The 21,074-nt window shown below is 42.0% G+C and overlaps 2 protein-coding genes across 2 annotated transcripts; both read left to right on the top strand.

Annotated features, from left to right (window-relative positions):
* The first annotated feature begins 549 nt into the window (after positions 1-549).
* prph (peripherin) lies at positions 550-5,919 on the top strand. The gene is made up of 9 exons (XM_080462181.1): positions 550-1,219; positions 2,658-2,718; positions 3,029-3,124; positions 3,285-3,449; positions 3,549-3,674; positions 3,766-3,986; positions 4,213-4,265; positions 4,943-5,016; positions 5,158-5,919. The coding sequence occupies exons 1-9, from the start codon at positions 672-674 to the stop codon at positions 5,227-5,229; spliced, it is 1,416 nt and encodes a 471-aa protein (XP_080318307.1). The 5' UTR covers positions 550-671; the 3' UTR covers positions 5,230-5,919.
* A 1,084-nt stretch (positions 5,920-7,003) lies between these two features.
* On the top strand, positions 7,004-18,966 carry timeless (timeless circadian clock). The gene is made up of 30 exons (XM_080462445.1): positions 7,004-7,160; positions 7,827-7,956; positions 8,071-8,224; positions 8,570-8,684; positions 8,795-8,857; positions 8,956-9,057; positions 9,252-9,407; positions 9,544-9,677; positions 10,750-10,837; positions 10,925-11,101; positions 11,221-11,438; positions 11,522-11,625; positions 12,014-12,183; positions 12,269-12,394; positions 12,573-12,724; positions 13,274-13,371; positions 13,454-13,574; positions 13,699-13,900; positions 13,992-14,131; positions 14,725-14,804; positions 14,919-15,042; positions 15,140-15,222; positions 15,362-15,516; positions 15,658-15,889; positions 16,129-16,197; positions 16,314-16,432; positions 16,644-16,884; positions 17,845-17,899; positions 18,007-18,065; positions 18,415-18,966. Exons 2-30 carry the CDS (start codon positions 7,875-7,877, stop codon positions 18,540-18,542), a joined length of 3,747 nt encoding a protein of 1,248 aa, XP_080318571.1. The 5' UTR covers positions 7,004-7,160; positions 7,827-7,874; the 3' UTR covers positions 18,543-18,966.
* The last annotated feature ends 2,108 nt before the right edge of the window (positions 18,967-21,074 follow it).

Below are 21,074 nucleotides of genomic sequence, written 5' to 3' on the forward strand. Positions count from 1 at the left end.
GGAGGGGAGAGAGGGAGGCAGACAGATAGAGGATGAGAAGAATCAAATCAATGTGCTTTAGTTTCAGCTAGAATTTCACTCTTCTTACACAGTTCTCATCGAGAACCAGGTAACCGAATCCCTGATATTTGATATTAATGTTGAGAACAGAAGCAGAATCGAAAGTAAGTTATTTATATAGGAATATACAGTATATATGTGGGCAGGAGTTGTATGAAGAAACTGACAAGCATCCGTCTAAAGTGTCGAAGAGTGCATAAAGACAGAGGAGGAGGGGTGCATGGCCACATAGAGGCATCTTTAGTTATCAAAGCCGTAATGTGAAAGTCAATCTGACTTTTTGCCAAGTGGTGTGGTTATGAGGGTGGAAACGAAGAGAAACTGAGAGACAGTGTGCTGGTGAAAGCACAGCCGAAGGCTGAGTCTGCTTGTGAAGGGTAGGGAGTGGCCAAAGTGTGCATACTGATGACTGCATGAGGAAGGAGGGCTTCTTGTGGGTGGAGTGAGGAGGCATGAGGGAGGGGGAGGTGTGATGCTGATAGGGTCACTAGCCTGGGTCCATATAAACCCTCGGCACGCTTCAGCCTGATGTCCTGTTGCTTCACGAGCCTCTCCAAGCCTCCATCTCGTCACCTTTCCAACAGCCACAGAGAACAGAAGCAGAACCAACCATGAGCCATTCTTCAATGCACACCTCCACCTCCTACAGGCGCACCTTTGGGAGCCCACATCCGATCCCAATGTCCACCTACTCCTCTGTGTCCTCTCGCATGCCAGCTTCCGGGGGACGCTACATGCGTTCAATGTCACCTGCGGTGGCGTCCCGCTCCACCACCTACCACCAACAGCGTTCACGCCCGGGCGCCCAGGCCCCTCGTCTCAGCTATGACAAGGTGGACTTCACCCTCTCTGAGGCCATCAACCAGGAGTTCCTAACCACTCGCAGCAACGAGAAGGCCGAGCTGCAGGAGCTCAACGACCGCTTTGCCAGCTTCATCGAGAAGGTGCGCTACCTGGAGCAGCAGAATGGCTCGCTGCAGCAGGAGCTCAACCAGTTCAAGGGCCAGCAGCAACACGGCCAGCCCAACCGAGCCTCCGAGCTCTTCCAGGATGAGCTGAGGGAGCTGCGGCGCCAGCTGGACGCCACCGGCAAAGAGAGGGACCAGTACCTGATGGAGAGAGACAACCTGGCTGAAGACCTGGGCCTGATGAAGCAGAGGTTGGTACCAATGAGATGACAAGTGCAGTTTGATAGATAGATAGATAGATAGATAGATAGATAGATAGATAGATAGATAGATAGATAGATAGATAGATAGATAGATAGATAGATAGATAGATAGATAGATAGATAGATAGATAGATAGATAGATAGATAGATAGATAGATAGATAGATAGATTTGATCACTTCTTCCGCTGACACTTGACAATCCAGCAGACTTTAAGCACAGAGGGAGTGGCGAGTCCCTCGACGTGAAACCACTTGACATCAGTGATGCTGCTGTAGGGCGTGGCACCAGAGCAGCAGCAGGGTGACACAGGATGCTGCACTGCATCATGTGTGCAGATGCCGCTCATGTGTGACTATGTGCAGCAACTGAATGTTTTGCATGGTGGCGAAGTGAAGAATCTCAACAGAATGAAAAACTGATCAACAAATATGTATGACACAAGAATGCTGAATTGAGTCAAGATCTGGCTTACTTTTTTTTTTCTTTTCTTTTTTTCAATATCAACAATCGTCCAAACGTCATGCATACAGCAAGATGTGAGTAGGGAGGGGGAGGAAGGGGGATGGACCAGACACAGGGTGGGGCTGGGCTGAAGAAGGAGAGAGGAAATGGGACCAGAGGAAGAGAGGTTGACTATCAGGCGTGGTGAGAATAGCGTCAGGAAAAATCAATGTGACTCAATAACTCCATTAGGTGTGTGTTCACTGTCCCTCTGTGCTGATGGGATGGTGCCAGAGAGCCCATTAGGACAAAGAAGGTCCCGAGTAATGCAACATGAATTAAAGATGAGGAAGCAGGACCCACTAATCTACTTTATGTCCAGCCCTCCAGCCCGCCAGGACTTTGGTCTGACAGGACAGACTGAGGAGCTGGATTCAAGTGCACATCCAGAAATACACCAAACACTGTATTTAGATGTCACTCAAAGGTCAGCAGAGAATGAACAAACTGTTCATCTCACTTAGTTTTATAAAACAACCAAGTGAGATGATAATGGACAATTTCATCTGATTTTGAAAGAATAAAAAATGCATACATTTTATTGTGAGTGTGTGTGTGTGTGTGTGTGTGTGTGTGTGTGTGTGTGTGTGTGTTTGTGTGTGTGTGTGTGTGTGTGTGTGTGTGTGTGTGTGTGTGTGTGTGTGTGTGTGTGTGTGTGTGTGTGTGTGTATGTGTGTGTGTGTGCGTGCAGGCGTGTTCAGATGACCTTTCTGAACTGTGAAGACACATTAGCTGAAAGGAGCAGCTGCTGGTCCCAGAGGACACACTCCTAAAATCCTTTTTGCGGAACAGTAAATTAACAAATTGATCCAGAAAGCTTTTTGCCAGCTGAGGCTCCGGTGCACCTTCTCTTCTGCTGTAAAAACAATGTTACTTGAGCAGCAGTGAAATAACATACTTACTTGAATTACTTTGTTCTCAAGGTTTGAGGAAGAAGCGCAGAAGAGGGCAGACGCTGAGAACAACCTGGTTGCTTTCCGCAAGGTAAACATTCAACTCACCGGACCATGATCACCTTTTGGCTTTCAACGTCCTCAGTGTCAGATAACAGGTCAAAGTGAACATCTCTGTTCCATCATCAACACTGTCACAGTAACATGACCAGGCAGGTTTAAAGATGTGTGCTGATGCAGACCTCTGCGTGGGATACACACTGGTGCAACTTACTCACGCATTTTCCTTAATAACATTGTGCCATGCAGGGAATTTATTGAAGTAATTACATCTGTGTTGCTCCTGTCATGAAGACTAAGTGATGGAAAATGAAAACTGTTTCGTTATCTCATAAAACCAGGATGTGGATGATGCCACCTTGTCTCGTCTGGAGCTGGAGAGGAAGATTGAGTCTCTCATGGATGAGATAGAATTCCTCAAGAAGCTCCACGATGAAGTGAGTTTGCAACTTTAATTACCTATAAACTCATTGGACACATCCGGTGAGCTCACCCAATGATCAATTGTGCAAAGAGTCCACACTAAACCAGGGCAAAGGTTTTACCGCTTGTATGTGCCATTCATTCAGTCGTTCCAACTGTTGTGTATGTTACCAGGAAATCCAGGATGTTCAGGTGAGTGTTCAGACCCAGCAGCTGAAGATGGAGGTGGACAGTAGTATCAGGCCTGACCTAACTGGAGCTCTGAGGGACATCCGGGCCCAGTATGAGACCATTGCCTTGAAGAACATGCAAGAGTCTGAAGACTGGTACAAGTCCAAGGTCGGTAGATAGACACATATATGCACAGTTACAAGTAACACAGAAATATCTGTTCATATTTTATGTGTTTTTGTATGTTCATGTCTTACGTTCTTGCAGTTTACTGATCTTACTGAGTCTGCCAAGCGCAACACTGATGCTCTGAGGCAGGCCAAGCAGGAGGCCAATGAGTCCAGGAGGCAGATTCAGTCTTTCAGCTGTGAAATTGATGCTCTGAAGAACACGGTGAGATAAAAACTGTTTTTAATTCACACCAATCTTTGATACTGTTGTGTCAGTAGCCATCTCAAATGATGGGCTCCTATAACCTTTTCAGAATGAGGCACTGCTGAGGCAGATGCGTGAAATGGAAGACCAGTTTGGCATTGAGATTGGCAACTACCAGGACAACGTGGGCAGGCTGGAGGATGAGATCCGCCACCTCAAGGAGGAGATGGCTCGCCACCTTCGGGAGTACCAGGACCTCCTCAATGTGAAAATGGCTCTGGACATTGAGATTGCCACTTACCGTAAGCTGCTGGAGGGAGAGGAGAGCAGGTGTGTATGAATACCTTCAGAGTTTTGTACTTACTTACGCTGTATTTACATATTTTCTCACTTGAGCTTTCCTTCTTAATGGCGTCCAATGAGAGCTCAGAGTGACGTTCCAGAAACTGTCATAAACTGATACCAGAGCAACTGAGATTTTAACTTCCAGTCAGCCTAAAATATTTAACATTTCAATACAGGATTTCACATCTGAATGTATTTTTATTCTGTTTAGGATTACTGTTCCCATCCTCAACCTTGGTATGAGCAATCATCTTGGTGACCGAGGTAAGATAAAGTTAGGTTTTTTGACAGTTACAGTAATTGTAAATGGATTATGTAAGTCAAGGTTTGCTTGCTTTGGAAGTTTTCTTTTTCCAAAAAAGATCTTTTACTTAGATCCTCCATTAATAACAACATAGTGAGGCAACCCTGAAAACTACAAAACTCATGAGCCACAGAGACACTGATGAAAATTGTAGTGAATTTACAGAGCCTTATTTTCTATTTGGAAACAAAACAAAGTCGCATTTTTCCTGGAATAATCCACAATTGATATTAGAATCCGTCTAAAATCACGAACAGCTTAATCTCTGGATTTCATCCCTCTCTGCGATCAGCATTTGAATGGAAAAAATAAAACCTTGTAGTTATAGAAAACTTCCTGTTTTCAGGCTTCTACTTTATTGATTTTACATGAAAGTAGTCTTTGTGCTATTTAATCGAGGCAGATTCATGGAAGCGACACTTGTTATTATTCCACAGTGTTTAAAAGGAAATATTTTTACTTTTAGGGCCAGATGCTTCCCCAAGCTGTATTTGCATGAAATGATCACTGTTCAATAGAGACTGATAGTCGCTGACTCCACATTTAGAAATTTTGTGTTTCAGACGAAAGAAAACTGTGAATGCAATTCTACTTGAATGTGACAATCTCAACGGTCTTTTAATCTGATTTTTCATAGATTATGAAAGAGTTCCAGACCACCAGGGCAAGAGGACTGTGGTGATAAAGACAGTTGAGACTAGAGATGGAGAGGTACAGCCATTCATGCAAATCTTAGCAAGAGACACAACAAAATAACCAGTTTTTCATCTTTTGTGTTTAAAAAAAAAAACACAATAAGAGCAATGTCTAATAAAGCATAGAACTCATCTGCCTTTTTTTCTATTTCATCAGGTGGTGAAGGAATCCAGGAGGGAGAAGGAGAGAGACGCAAGTAGAGCTGACAATGACGACAATGACGAGTAAACCTATTAGATAATGTGAAGGCCAGTGCCATGATAATGAAAAACAATGTGCGAAGGTGAAGGAAAAAAATATGAAATTAACACACATTCAACTATATAGTCTTCAATCCCTTTAGTTATGTGTTTGATTGTCTAGCAAAGTGTCTCTCAGCATAGGTGCAATGTTGGATGAAGTCCATCAGACAGTGTCATTTTGGTGCTACTTAGGCCACCTGACACTTGTGTCATCTGTAGGGCGAAGCCAAACCACTTTATTAACGTACCACTCGAGGCCTTTATTTACAGTGCAATCCCGTGGGGTCCTTAGATGACCACATATTTGTAGCAGAGTTTAAATGTTCAGGCTAACGCAGGTAGTTTAAATACTGGATTTAGTAACTTGTGTCACAGACATGACTTACTAAGAAACTTTCTGACACTGCCCGTTGGCACGGAACACTTTAAAAGACAGACTGGGAATAAATAAACATATCTGCATTTGTTTTAGCAGCTTTGCAATTCTGTTATTATGCAAACCATCTTTTCACCAAAGACTTGGATTCTCAATAAACAAGAAGCAATGAAAATGTTGACACTGAAAATATGACCGCCACCAACTGAAAAGACTTTTGCTGAATGTGCTTTGCAATGCTGTGTGTATCTGGCACGATTAAAGAAAGAATGTGTATGAAGAAATAAACTTCATTGGAGGAAATCTGTGTTGTCTGCCCTCATAACTAAACATTTACAAGAATTGTTTTTATCAATCATTTTCTAATATTTGTATTACACAAATGCATGGACTCCATAGCTTGCGCTTAGTGTTTTTGCAATAGTAAACGGTTTACTGTGCACAGTTTAACAACTCAGACCAGCGGGATACACACACATATTTTATTTTGGTCCAATTGAGTTAATAGGTGATTATTTAAAGCTGCCAGCTCCACTTGCACACACTACTGCAAATGGGGAACATTTGTAAGTAGGTATGCAGATCTCATAGCTTAACAACTGTGCTTGAACAAACAGGTTTATAAAATAATGACAGCAAAAAGAACCAGCCTCAAAACAGCAAAGATAAACAATTTTTATCTGTTAAATTATGGATGGCCTTCAAAATAATGTTTTTACAGATGATATCTTAATTATGATGTCTTTGGTACAGAGTAGTTTTACATGTTATTAGCAATCATTTTCCAACTTATATAACATGTTAGGAAATATCTTTAACGTAAGTTTTTATATTGTTCCCACGTTATAAAGTGAAAAAAATAAATAATACATATATTTTTTGAGTGACCTACCTTGGTGTTTCTTTGTCTGAACTGGGAAGCTATTTTCATATCGTCCTGAGAAACTGTGCACCCTTGCAGGAAAAAAAAAAAAGAAAATGAAAAATAAGAACAAAAAGAACAAAACAACTCCTGGTTTACGATGCCCACGTGTCCTCCTCGCTGCCTGTCAAAGTGTCAAAGTAACAATATGTAAACAATAGATGTCAAACCAACATGTTTTTGTTAGAGTCGACTTGGATTAGTTTTTCCCTCTTTGCTTTTTTCAGGCAAATTTTAACCCCGAGTTACAGCCATATTATGAACACTTTGTGGTATTTGAAGATCGCAGATGCGAATCAACCTCGACCACAATTCAGATTTTCTTTCGCTAAGATTCCCACGGTCAGTTATCTCATTCCATTTCTTTTTTCAGTACTTTGTCGTGAAAGGTGTTGCCTGCCAGTCCTTACTCGGGGAAATTTTTCTTTATTGTGACGTAATTCTACATCCGCTGCGCGTATCGACACTCGCTACTTTGGCGCGAGATTTTTGGATGCGTGAGACAGGCTGTTCATAATAATTTTTATTTTTTTTAATCCAAAACGCTTTTAACACGCATTTGAACCGACGCTCGTTGAACAAAAGCCCCGCAGCGAGACGTCTGTTGTCCGACCGTGTGGTGAGTTCGTGTCTTATTGTTGTTGCTGCTGATGTATTGACGGTCAACCTGAAGCTAAGTCATAACATTAGCATGGGATGCTTCACTGAAGAGCCTCTTGTTGATAAGAAAACACCGAAACATTCCCACAAAAGACTCGTTTACCGCAGCCTAGAGTGTCACTGGTGTCACGTTACATCTTCGACCGTTCAATCATTTTGGAAATCAAGTTCGCGGGATATATGATGAGTAGCCCCCACCTGTGTCAATGTTTCGATATTATTATTATTATAAGTTGTGAAGCCTCACTTCATCTGTCTATTATTAAACTACATCAGGTTGCTCGTTTTTGGTTGCAATACATTCATGTAATCATAGTGTGATTCTTTATTTCTGCTGTGGTACTTCACCAGAGGATATTGCTATTATATTGTTGTAATTCATCCTAACATGAGATAAAGTGAGGTCAAACACAGTCATATTGCATGTGTGATGATATCGTGTAGATGTCACCTAGAGGTCAGTTAACATCAGATTCACCTCTTATAATGCCTGTTTTATATACTGAAAATGCGATAAAATTATATTGTAATCTGTAGAAAATACTGATTGGTCAAACAGGGAGGTTCTAAATGTCCAAAACACTATTTTCTGGGTTAAATTGTTGTTTCCTTTGTGTGGAATAAGTTTTTAGGTCACCTTTCAGCTTGCTGGAGGTGTGAGGACTTATTCAGGATGAACTGTGAAATCTTAGCCACCTGCAGTGCTCTTGGTTATTTGGAAGGAGACACGTACCACAAGGAGTCTGACTGCCTGGGTGAGTACCGTAGATTTGAAATGGCAAACATATTGTTGCTGTCATAAAGAAGAAATCATTATTATTGTGCACCAAAAGTAGTTTCTCACTAACAGTTTTGTGTCTGTGATATAGAGAGTGTGAAGGACTTGATACGGTATTTACGCCATGAAGATGACACCCGTGACGTTCGCCAGCAGCTGGGTGCAGGACAGATTGTACAGAACGACCTTCTGCCAATCATCATCCAATACAGACAAGACAAATCCTTGTTTGATGCCTGCATCAGGTAAACATACATCTTAAAAATAAAGTACAATTATCTTTATACTCATGTTGTTAATTTGATTCATATTTAAAATATACATCATAATTAAGGCTGTATACAAGTCACTGTGGGGGGGGGGGGGGGGGGGGGGGGGGGCTAGGAAAATGTAATCCTCACAACTACAAGGCTGAATTATAACTATGCACATTTACCACAGGGAACTTTGAGAATTATTGCTTCCATTATCATTAAAAGGACTAATTTATTTTTCTGATCATATTCAGTGTGAATGTATGCAGGCCTTGGCACCAAATATTTTGTTGCTTTATTGTGTGTGTGTGCGTTTGTGTGTGTGTGTTTTTTTAGGCTCATGGTCAACCTTACTCAGCCCGCCATGCTTTGTTTCGGTAAAGTTCCAGATGACCCGGTGTTCAGGCAACACTTTTTGCAAGTGACATCACATTTAGAATCCTATAAAGAGGTATTAAAACCGCATTGGTTAACTATATTTAAGGGTCTCCTATTGCATCCTGTGACATTTACGGTGCATTAATTGCTTTGTAATTTTGTCCTTTTCCACTTCTATTGCAGGCATTCGCCACTGAGAATGTGTTTGGTATTTTAAGCGAGACTTTGTACAACCTTTTACAACTTGTGAGTGTGTATTTCACCTATTTCCCCTCAGTGAAATATTGCTGGCATTTCACGCATGTCTCTTTGTTTTGCTTGCCTTCTGTGCCTGCTGACCTCAGGACTGGGAGCAGAGGCAGGAGGAGGATAACCTCCTGATAGAGAGGATTTTGCTGCTGGTCAGGAATGTGCTGCATGTCCCTGCAAACCCCTGTGAAGAGAAGGTTTGACTTTATCATGAATGCGATTGTGATGAGATTCAAATAAACCAAAATATATGTTTTGTATTAACATTAGAAAACCTTTCCTTACAGAAAATTTTCCAATAAAATGGTATTAGATTTGTCATGAAGTCAGCCCCTTTTCATAGCACAGTCGTCTCTCTGTTCCTGATCTTTGTCCGTCCTTGTTCTTTCAGAAAGTAGACGACGATGCCAGTGTCCACGACAGGGTGCTGTGGGCAATTCACATGAGTGGTTTTGATGACCTGGTCAAGTTCCTGGCATCAGCCCAGAGTGAGCAGCAGTGGAGTATGCATGTGTTGGAAATCATCTCCCTCATGTTCAGAGACCAGGTTAGATGTAACAACCTCGCTATTGAAATAATTATAATCAAATCATATATTTGAAATAAGCTTCTTTTTTTTTTTTTTTTTTTTTTAACAAAAAAACATTAAAAGATGTTTGTGTTTTTTTTCTCCTTCTGCACAGACACCAGAGGCTCTGGTGAGCGCCGGCCACGCTCGTTCAGTGGAGGAGAAGCAGAGAGATGCTGATGAACTGGAGCTACTGAGGCAGAAGGAGCATTCAGCAAATCGCTCTCGTGCTTTCCAAAGAGGAACCAGGTGCGAGAACACACACAGATGCTAATAAGTGTTTGTTAAGGAGAGAGGACATGGTCCTGCGGGAACTTTGTCTCAGTATCACAGAGTCTGAAATCTAAGAGTTCATCATGATGTTTTTGAGAGAATTTCCACAGAGCAACTGTTTGCCTTTATCGTATTACACAGGTTGTATGTTCAGATTTACTGGAGCACAAAGCGAACGCTGAGAAACCCTACAAGGGTTTGCCTCCCTGCATGATTGGAGCATTGAGAGGAACAGAGAGCGGAAGCATTATCATTGGGTTCTCGTGTAACGATAATGAATGTCTTGACCACAAAATAGGGTTTCATTAGTTTAAACTGGATTATTGTTTACATGATAGCATTTTTCCAACTGAAAATAATTGAATAAGCCACCGTGTTACACAAGCTGTCTGTCTCCACTGCAGCCTATAGGTGTGTTTCCACTGAAGTCAGCCACGTTGTGTGGGAGGCTTGAAGTGCTTGTCTCAGTGCACGTTGTTTCTATTCAGTTCAGTGTTATTTAGCCCTGGTGACATCACACGGTGTAAAAATGATAAAGAAAACACAGTTTTTGATCAAATGAACAGCTTTTTATCCACTTGAAATTGTGGAGTTTTAGTAGACAACACGACACAGACTTGAGCCTCTAGTGATGTAACAATTAAAGTTACTCATCTTATTGCTAACAAAGTAGAATTATCATTAAAGTCCTTCTATGAAGGTGAATTGGTGAAAATACACCGAAGGCTGGAATTGCCGTTCATAGAAGCAACGGGATCTGGACAATTCACTTAATTTTATCATCAACAATTATTTTAACATCATTAAAAATGGGAAGTGAAATTACATTTATCTAGTTGCAATGTTCAACTTGAGTGCATTACAAGAAAGTTGACATTCAGGTTTTTATATATTTTTACAAAATGTGAACATGTCTGTGTGCTAACACAAAGGGAAACATTTTGAGTTGTCCAAGAGTTGTATCTAAAGGTTATCGTGCTTCTCTTTTATTTTTCCAAATTAAGAGTCCGACTCTTGGACTGAAAATAATTTGACGTTCCCATTTCAGACACTCTCGTTTTGGTGGGTCCTTTGTTGTCAAAGGGCTCAAGGCAATCGGGGACCAAGATGTGATTTATCACAGAAATCTTCACAATGTGAGTCCAGAAAATTCTACTAGAATATGATTGAATGCTGATAAACACTTGATGATGAATGAGCTTGTTTGTTTGTTTGTTTTTTAGTTTAAAAATTACACTCATGATATCGGCAAGTCGATAAGACGTGTTCCAAAGAGGAATCGACGGGCCCAGGAAACTGAGGGGAAACGACGCTCGGCCTTAAATGTTCGACTCTTCCTGCGAGAGTTTTGCGTGGACTTCCTGGAAAACTGCTACAATCGACTCATGTACCTCGTGAAGGTTGGTCAACTCGCCTCAACAATTTTGCCCTTTACGCATCAACTCGTTGCTTCATCTGATATGAAGACTTTGTCACAAAGTAATTACGGGACTTCTCTTCCCGTGTTCCTCCTTCACAGGAAAGTCTGATTCGAGAGCAGACCCAGCAACATGACGAGACCTATTACCTTTGGGCGCTCAGCTTCTTCATGGCTTTCAATCGTGGAAACGGTTTCCGTGCCGACTTGGTTTCTGAGACCATGTCCATCCGCGCTTTTCACTACATTGAGCGTAACGTTACCAACTACTACGAGATGCTGCTCACAGACCGCAAAGAGGCCACTTCCTGGTCCCGCAGGTAATGCGAAGCGGTTCTAAAGAAGGTGAACGGAAACAAATATCGAAACAGTCCTGAGACTGCCTGTCATTGGTTGTTTTCAGGATGCACCTGGCATTAAAGGCTTATCAAGAGCTGCTGTTCACGGTGAACGAGATGGACCGCTCGCAGGATGAAGGGATCCGTCAAAGCTCCAACGTTATCAAGAGTAAGATGCTGGTTAAATTGACTGAGAAAGTGCATCATTTCGTTTAATTTTGGAGGCTCTCAAACATTTTGCAGTGAATACAGACTGAAAAAAGGCTGATGTCCTCAGTCTGCACATGTTCAGCTTTAGTTTTATATATATAAATTAGAGCTTTGTATCATTTTGAAAGTATTTCTTATTTTCACAATGATTTCCCTCCTCATACCACTAGAGGCAGTCTGTGTACTTCTTGTTGTTTAGTGTCACAGTTTGAGAATGAAACACCGTCTTGTGTTTGCATGAACTCCAAATACTAAAAGATTGTCCGTTCATAATTGTTTGTTACCCCTGAAAAAAAATTCTTAAAGGAAAGAAGTTTTGTTCTTATCCGTTTGTCTTCACCTCGCAGGTAACATATTCTACTTGATGGAGTACAGAGAGATTTTTCTCACCCTGCTGAGGAAGTATGATGAAACCAAACAGCCTCAGTCGTACCTGAAAGACCTGGTGGAAACAACTCACCTCTTCCTGCGCATGCTGGAACGCTTCTGTAAGGGTCGCAGGAACCTGATGGTGCAGGTAGGTTCCTGTAGTTGATTTGGATCATGTACTGGTCTTTGTTTTTGGGCTCTTCTTAACACGTTAAAACCCGTTAACTCTGCAGAGGAAGAGGGGGAAGCGGAAAAAGTCCCGAGGAAAAAAGCAACAGTCAGCTGTGGATACCAGTCCAGAGGCGCTGGCGGAGGTCTGGAAGGTGGTTGAAGAAGAGCTGAAAAGTGTAGGATTTCAGGTACGAGTGAGAAGTGACCTCAGGGAGAAGCAGGTGGCAGGTTTTAGCGGAGAACATTCTTCTTATTCTTCTATTGGTTCTCATCAATGTTGTGTTTTTCGTATTACAAAAACACCCAAATAACACTTCCATTCAGTGCTTGCAAAAATAAAAGATTCTTCCTGCCTTCATGCTTCAGTTGTCTGGAGCTTTAATGGAGAGCGTCATGCCGTTTGACGCGACCTCTGAAACTCCCCTGGAGGACCAGCGCACCGAGGCCATGGTGCGAGTGCAAGATGCCCTGCTGGCTCGACTCGGACCAGAAGCCCTCGGGCTGCTGCGTGCCGCCAGGTCAGCAAGACTCATGAGTTCTTCTTCTTTTCTTGAATCTATCCATCCATCATCATCTCTCTCGCTTAAAAAAACATGGGGTAACAGGGGCAGTTACTAAGTTTTTAATGAATTATGCTGTGCTATAAAACATTTAAAAACTCAATGAGCATTATAATGAATGGAAGGTAATTACATGAAATCATATGAAGGCAAAAGCAAAAGAAATCTCCGTCTGAGGAGCTGCAACACAGTTTTTACAAGAGTAAAAACTTCACTGTTGCCATATTGGTCTGAATAGAAGCGTCTGCTACAGGTGCTGAACATTGTTGTGAAGAAGCCATTCAAAGACTTTAAAATGCATCTTGAATGCTTTGGCTGGCTGTGGCAATATGGAAGACCAAACTAGATCAGGGTCATCTTATATTTTTGACGATTCCAATATTTTGTCTACTTGTAGGATTTGTGACAATGATGTATTAATTGGATATTTCTGCATCCTTCCCTGTTTCTGTAATCATACAGGTACAGTTATGTAAATATTTCAACTCTTCTTTCTGCCGTGCTCAGGGAAGTGTGGCCGGAGGGAGATGTGTTTGGTTCAGCCGATGTTGAACCTGAAGAGGAATTGGAGCTCCTGAAGCAGATCCTTAACGCGAACCTGCCAAGTAGGTTTTAATCCATTCATGTGTTTTTGGATTTGATTGTACCACCTCATGATCGGAGCTTGAACACCAGGTTTTGTTTCAGGGACAGCTCCTCCTGAAGCAGTGATGGAGGAAGAGCATTCTCCAGCTGAGTTAGAAGAGGAAGAGTTGGAAGCTATCCAGGTTATTGAAAAAGAATTCAACTTGCTGGATTTTATCAAGAGGTGGGGACAATGAAAACAAACTCAAAAACATCCAGTATGACTTTTATGAGCAGTTAACTGCTTTCAAAGCCTTTTTAAAAAGAGTTTCTAGTGATGTTTTGCTTTGTTCCCTTTGCCCATACAGGTTTGCCAACGCAAATGTCGTGCGACCGTACATCCTTCTGCTGAAAACATACTCAAAAAACACACCCCACACAAACCACTGCATCGCTCGAATGTTGCACCGCTTGGCTGTTGACCTGAAAATGGACGCCCTGCTTTACCAGCTGTCTGTCTTTCACCTTTTCAACAAAATCCTGAGTGACCCCTCATCGGCCGCTTACAAGGTCCAGGTCCTTCATTTTCAGTTTTTGATGATTCGGAGCCCTCTCGAGGTCATGCACAGTACCTGAGTCTACTTTTTCTCCCTTCTCACAGGAACTCGTGACCTTTGCCAGGTATGTGCTGAACCGATTCTTTTCGCTGGCAGCAAAAAACAACAAGGCGTATGTTGAACTGCTCTTCTGGAAGAATGTGGGGGCTGTACATGAGATGACAGAGGGCTACAGCAAAGATGGGTAAGTGCTCTTTTATCTTTGCATTCTCCGGGTGCCCGTACACGACTGTGCAAAGGTTTCAGACCGGTGTGGAGCGTTAAGGTTTATCACTTAAAATTGCAACGCGAATTAGCAAGAGAAAAATCAGTATTTGGTGTGACAACCCTTTGCATTCACAGCGAAGTCACTTCTTCTCAGCATGCATTTTTTTTTTTTTTTTTCAGTTCTTTAATAGAACTTGTATGAAGGTTGTTTTGAAAACATCTTTGAAGTTGGACTGGATTACTTTAGGTTCAGGGCTCTGTGAGCGACAGCATCACTCTCAGAGCCCCTTGTCACTCTACACTCTGAAGGTCGTCATTCGATAAACACGAGCTGCGTGTTTGGTGTTGTTTTCCTCTGCAGAATACATTTAGAGCCAATCGGAAGCCGACCTGCTGAATAAGCGGCATGATATTCCACCTGCCTGAAACTTCAGCACAGTACTGTATATGTGCCGGGTCTATCACCAGAATGTCATCATTAAACTAATAAATATGATTTTATGTTAGAATGTCGGGTACGTGTTTTATGTCCACAACATAAAATGTCTGCTCTTGCGCTGAATATGTCAGAGATGGAAAGAAACCATCGTGGACTGAAGAGGAGGAAGAGGAGTTGCGTAAGCTGTATGAAGAGCACCGTGATTCTGAAGGTTTGCTCTCAGTTCATCTGTTTGCGCCGCTTTTCTGTCCTGAGGTGTAAAAAGTTCGCCGACTCGGCTGTTGCGGTCTGCCTTTTCTCTCTGACTGCTCGTCCTTGTGTTCAGATCCAGACATCGTGGAGACGCTGCTGCCATTACTCAGCAACGGCAGCCGCACTCGCCGTCACGTCGTGATTCAGCTGGTGCACATGGGCCTGGTAGAGAGCACCAAGGAGCTGAAGAAACCAAAGTATGTACTCAAGCTCATGTGAGAAATATTGGGGGAAAAAATGCCTTTAGAGAAAAATCTTGAAAGCTTTTATTGATAAAGTTTCTCTGACTCATAGGAAAGGTACTCGAATCGTCCTGTGGACTGAGGAGCAGGTGCAGGAGCTGCAGATGCTCTTTGAGGAGTTCAGAGACTCAGACGGTACCGGGAGCCGAATTAATTTATATTTTCAGTATTTTGAAATACATAATCATTAAAAAGAGTTGCCTTTCACGACCAAATCTGCTCTTGGGTCCTGTCAGAAATCTTCTCAGTTTGCGTGTTGGTAATGTTTTCACAGATGTGCTGGGTAACATCCTGAAGAAGATCACAGCCAAGCGCTCCCGTGCCCGTCTGGTGGACAAGCTGCTCAGTCTGGGTTTAGTGTCTGAGAGACGAGAACTATACAAGAAGAGAAGTCGCTCCGCTAAAGGAAAGAGCTCGGGTCATACAATGGTAATTTACACCGACTAAAGAATAGATTCAGAACTTGGAGATGAAAATGTTAATTCCTCCAAACATGTTTTTATGATGAATTATATGTAGGTTTTATATAAGCGAATCCATGTATACATTATATTTGAAATTTCTCCACAGACTGAAGAAGAGTTTTTAGCTGAACTAACACAAGGTTACCCAGATGATCCCGTGGACAGAGACGATGAAGACGAGAGAGAAGAAGACTCTGAGGAGAGTGAAGAAGATGATGATGAGGAGGAGCAGAATGAAGACAAATCGCTAAAAGGTGGAAGGAGCAGCCAAAGCCTGAACCTGAGTGTAGAGAGGAGGGCTGACGTCGCCGGCATGGTGTCTGCCCTGCAAGAGGAAGGTAAGGAGGCCAAACTGCACCCAGCCTGTGAACAAAGGCTGCATCCACTGCACGGCTTCATGTTTGATTGCAATTTTGCAAAAGGGGGGGGTGAAATGTGCCTGCACTTTTGCCTGCAGTCTGAACATCGACTCTGGTTCAGACACAGACAGGTGAAATGTAAATTGTGAACAAATGATGTGTAAACGCATTGCTGGCAGCTTTATTAACCCTTCATTTCCTGCTTTATCTGCTCTCAGGATTGTCTGGACCTCTGATGTGGCTGCAGAACTGTTTGAACAGGACAGCAAACGATCGTGAAGAAGATGGTGGGGCCAGCTGGAAAAACAAATATTTAGCTTTTTATATTATTATTATAAGTTTTATCCTATAAAACAGGTACCCTTATTATATAATAAAAAACACTTTGTGCTCCTTTTGTCAGGTTTGTCCCAGCCAGTTCCATTTGTCCCTCTGACAGAGGCCAACGAGGAAGCCATGGAAAACAAAAGCTTCCAGAGGCTCCTGCGCAAATTGGGAATGCGACCGCCTGCAAATGAGCAGGTGTGGCTGTGTTTGTGTGATATTTTGCTACCAAATCATTTAACCTCATTCTAATTAAACCACAGTCATCTGCCTTTTTGTTTTTGTTTGAGGCAGGGCTGCTTCATAAATTGGTGAAAAAAAAGATATCGGGCAATGAAATATTATTGAGCTGAATTTATGACGTACTGACATGAGTACCAGTACGTTATTTTCACTTTCATGTAACTAGGAGAGCTTCTGGAGGATCCCGGCAAAGATTAGCGTATCGCAGCTCCGCAGTGCAGCTGCAGCTCTGAGTTCAAGAGAGGACAAACCTGGAGATGGAGCAGAGCAAGACGGAGGGCTCAGAGGCACAACCACCGACACACAGGAGGAAGAGGAAGAGGAGGACTCGCAAGAAAAGAGAGCTCAAGCTCTAAGAGCTCTGCTGCTCACACGTAAGAAGAAGCAGCTCTCCACTGATGACACAGGTAAATGTGGGGATTCGGTCTTCAGTGGTTTTTTTCAGCGAACCACTCATTAACAGCTTTGTTACAACGGTTTGCATCATGTTGCATAGTATCCCCAAAGATCTCCCCTTTGTCATCGCCCTAGTAGGTGGTAGTGGCACTTCTGTGCAAGTGATGCTTCTCTAGGTCTCATTTTCATGAGAATGTTGCACATAATAAAGAAATAACAGTTTGGTTTGCATCTCTTACTGCTGAGAAACAATAACCCTGAAAGGCAGAAGACGAAAACCCAGCAGAGAAGTCTTAAATCACCCACTGGAGTCCTCCCGTGCGCCACTTTTAGAAATGGTTTAATTATAGTGCTGCTCCTTCATGCAGACGATGCAGTCAGACTGGAAGCTTTTTTCTGCTCCTGTGAAGCTCAGACCCGAAGTTGTTATGAGGAAGATTAGTGACCGTCTTTAATGGACTTTAGAAAGTGCAGACACAAGATATATAAAGGTCTCTTAAGTTGCTCGGGGAAGGATGCAGACCTCTGGAGGTCTGTAGTACTGCTGGTGGAAACTATTAACTGAACACCAAACAACAACCCAAAGAAAATGGGCCTCTAAGCTGTCCCTGTGGACATTGATCCTCTTAAGCTATTTGATTGTGTCATATCTTTAGACTGCAATTCATTGGTGCCTTTTAGTTTTATGCTTAAAAAAAAAAACCTTTGACAGCCTTTATTGATGATTGTAGGAAAATGGCATCATAAATAAACGACTCAAAATCACAAGATTAAAAGGCACAACTGTGTCATCATGCACACTGAGCAGTTTCCTCTGCTGTGACAGTTTAAATAAGTAAACTAAATGTAGTATTTATCAGTGTAAGTTTAAAAAATTTACTAATTTATGAACTTGCGTGCTTGATCTGCTGCCTGAAGTGTATATTTTAACAAGACTGTTTAGTGATGATTATTATTATTTGTTGTTGTAGCTCCAATCTCTGATGCCACTCTTGATCATGATGATGCAGAAGATGAAATTGAAAGGTGACCACTGTGCCTTTTTTTCCTTATATAAACTTGTTACTCAAAGCAAACCTAAATTCAGAGTCTCCTGATTCTCCCTGGTTCTTCATCCACTGTGTTTGTGTCAGGTCTCAGGAGAGGAGCGCAACTAAAAGAAGCAGAAGCAGCGTTTTGGAGGATGAGGAAGGTAATGTGCCGTTCCCGATGCTTTAATAATTAACACAAAATAAAATGTGTACAAATTGAATTCTTTTACACTGAAGGAGGTTTAAGTCATTGGGGCTTATTTCAAGGAAAAAATTACATTTGTAAAAACGTTGGCAGTTTTTAACTAAATTAAATGAGCGCACTCATTCGTCATCAAACGTCATTTATTGATGTTTCAATTTATTGATTAGTATAATCTGTTTTTGTACATAAATAGAACAATGTCATTGGTGCAGGAATTCCTCTATGAATATGCTCATGCTTTGGGACCTTTAGAATTCTTAGCATTACAAGAGCATGACTTCACTCGCGTGTTGCTGTCTTTACAGTGGAAGAGACGAGCACTGTGATGGATCTGGACACAAATAATGACTTGGATTCAGATGGGGAGGATGATGTCTCTGCTCCTGTGAAACGAAGGCGAAAGATGGTCTTAATTGATGAAGACGACGATTAGGATTAGTGAAACTCCAGATGAGAGAGATGTGTGAGTCCTTGGTGTTCCTCAGAGTCTGATGCAGCGTTTTGGGGATCCGCACTCCAGACAGCTGAAGCTGTTTATGTAAAATCAAACACCTCTGAGGATACACAGGTTCTGTTAGGAGTTGCGTTTTGGATGCTTGAGTAAATACAATCCGACTGGTCTTGTTTTGATTTGTTGTTTTTTCCACTTGCATGTATTTTATACAGATAATACTGTCTGAGAAGATTTTGCTTCACCTCGGTTCCTCTTTAAACTAACTTTTCATCTTAGGTCTTAAGGTTCTAGCTACAAATGGCTTTTTGGTGTGTTGTTTTTTTCATTAATTTTCAGTGTTGGCTTTGGGTTTCACAATTATATTTCAAAACGTTAATTAATAAAACAATACTGTTCACAATCCAGTGCTGTTTATTGAATTGTTTTGGGCAATTATTGCACCACTCCGTTTTCAACACTAGAGGGCGCATAAACGTTAATAATATTGATATAAAAAGCAGCCTTATATGTACGTATGAATCCTCCCATACTGTCCCTGACGTTGATGTTTTATTTTTTTTAATTGTATGATCGATTTTCTGTGTGCGTGCGTGCATCGAGTGATTAGAAACACAAAAACAAAGATTTGAACAATTGAGAAATCACTTTAAGTCACATTTCTGTTAAAAAAAAAAAACCAACATAAATATCATAGATTTTGTATTTTTCACCCATGGATCCTGTATCTTTTGTATGTCTACACTCAGGGCCTAGAGTCGAGCAGGTTTTCCAGCTGTGTCCGTGGTGATGTGTTGTCCTTACATCTGGACCACATTAGTAACTTCCTGTTGCAGCATCTGCTCTGCCCCCCATCTCAGAGAGCCAGAAGCAGAACTGACAGTCCTCCGACTCTGCAGCGAGTAAAGCATGTGAGTTCACTGCTGTATGGGTGTAGTTCATCAAGCCGAGACCTTAAAGGTTTATATCACTTCCTCTGCTCAAAGCGCGGCCTCACCGACCTGCACCATTTAAACAAAACCAGGCTTGAACGCTTTTTGAGTAAAGCAGAGATGACTCATTGGCCCGTGACTGCAAGTAATTGCCTGAAGACTATTGCATACATGTGAGAAACAAATGTGCTGTGCCAGTCGTTAAATCAAATGTCTCGTAAACAAAAACCATGCACGTGCACCCTCACACAAAGAACTGACTTTTCATTAAAAGTTGATAAAGCTGGAAATCACCCCTCAGCTCTTGGATTTCTAAATTTTTATCAACAAATGTTTATGCTTAGAAAAAAAAAAAAAAAAGATCCTGTTTTAGTGTATGGTATACTGGATAAATCATTTATTTGGGCAACTTCTTGTTCCATGCTTTTCTTGTAATCGGTCTTTCTAAGAGCGAGTAGGAAAGGCCCACAGTCACAGGATTAGGGTTGTGTTACTCCATGTGAGTGTTGCGACACGTAGGTGAAGGTGCCAGCGATTCCTTATTGCGTTGCCCTCGGGTCTCAGCCTAATGCATTGCTAAATACTCAGAAAAGTGACTGTTCAGTTGGGTGGGATGGGAAAATGAAATACCAGATTTGTTTGTCACAACACGTTTTTCTCTTCCTGCACACGTGTTGCAACGCGTCAACAAACGGCATAGCTTTATGTTTACCACCTTGTGGTTTTGTGTGGCGATTAATACCCATTTTTTGTTTGTATTCACTGATTCGACTGGAGGGCTATGGTCGATTTCAATAATGAGGAATCAGGATTTTCCTCTGTACATTAAATTCAGGCTGAATCAAACACTTACCGGGGTGTCGGGGCTCGAACTGTGGACACTTCAATGATCGCTGAGCTTCAAATTCTCTTATTTGTTAAAGCTTACCAGGTCACTCTGGAACTATTTTTTCATTTAAGATGCAGTGAAGACACAGTGGAAGAGAGGGTGCTTTCACCACCATCACCAGCCCCTCAGTTTAAAGGCTGTCATCAGCATGATCAATCAGAGCATTATTACATTTCTTGACGATTTTCTCAAGTAAAGAGCAAAATGTAGAAACGTGACATCAGGGTGGCTCAGTTGGTCGGACAGGAAGTATTCTAGTCTTAAGGTTGAGCCTAACTCTAACAAATTTTAAGTTCTGCGCTACAACGTCAATGTACTCTCAGGTCTCCGCTATGAAGAGAGCACAGGAAATCACTCACTTCATTTTAATGAAATACAAAGTGTACAAGAATAAACACTGTACAGGTGTACTAACTATTAGTGGAGTCATGACAAGTCTTCAGACATGCAACAACACACACAGTCTCTCCTCCCCCCCCTCTCCGGCAGACACAGTGGAGGGAAAGAAGTGCTCCCCTGAACAAAACTCACAGCTGTAGCTCATTCCTGAACATACCAGCACAATCCTCAGGGTAATGTGTCACCAGTTGTTACTCTCTGTACCCAGCAAATTCCCCGGGAGAACTTAAAAAGAGAAACAAATAAGTTAGCCACTAATTGCACCGCTCCGACTTCACATCCAAACACTAGTCC

This window comes from Lipophrys pholis (assembly GCF_963383615.2).
Source record: "Lipophrys pholis genome assembly, chromosome: 4".
Lineage (NCBI taxonomy): Eukaryota > Metazoa > Chordata > Actinopteri > Blenniiformes > Blenniidae > Lipophrys > Lipophrys pholis.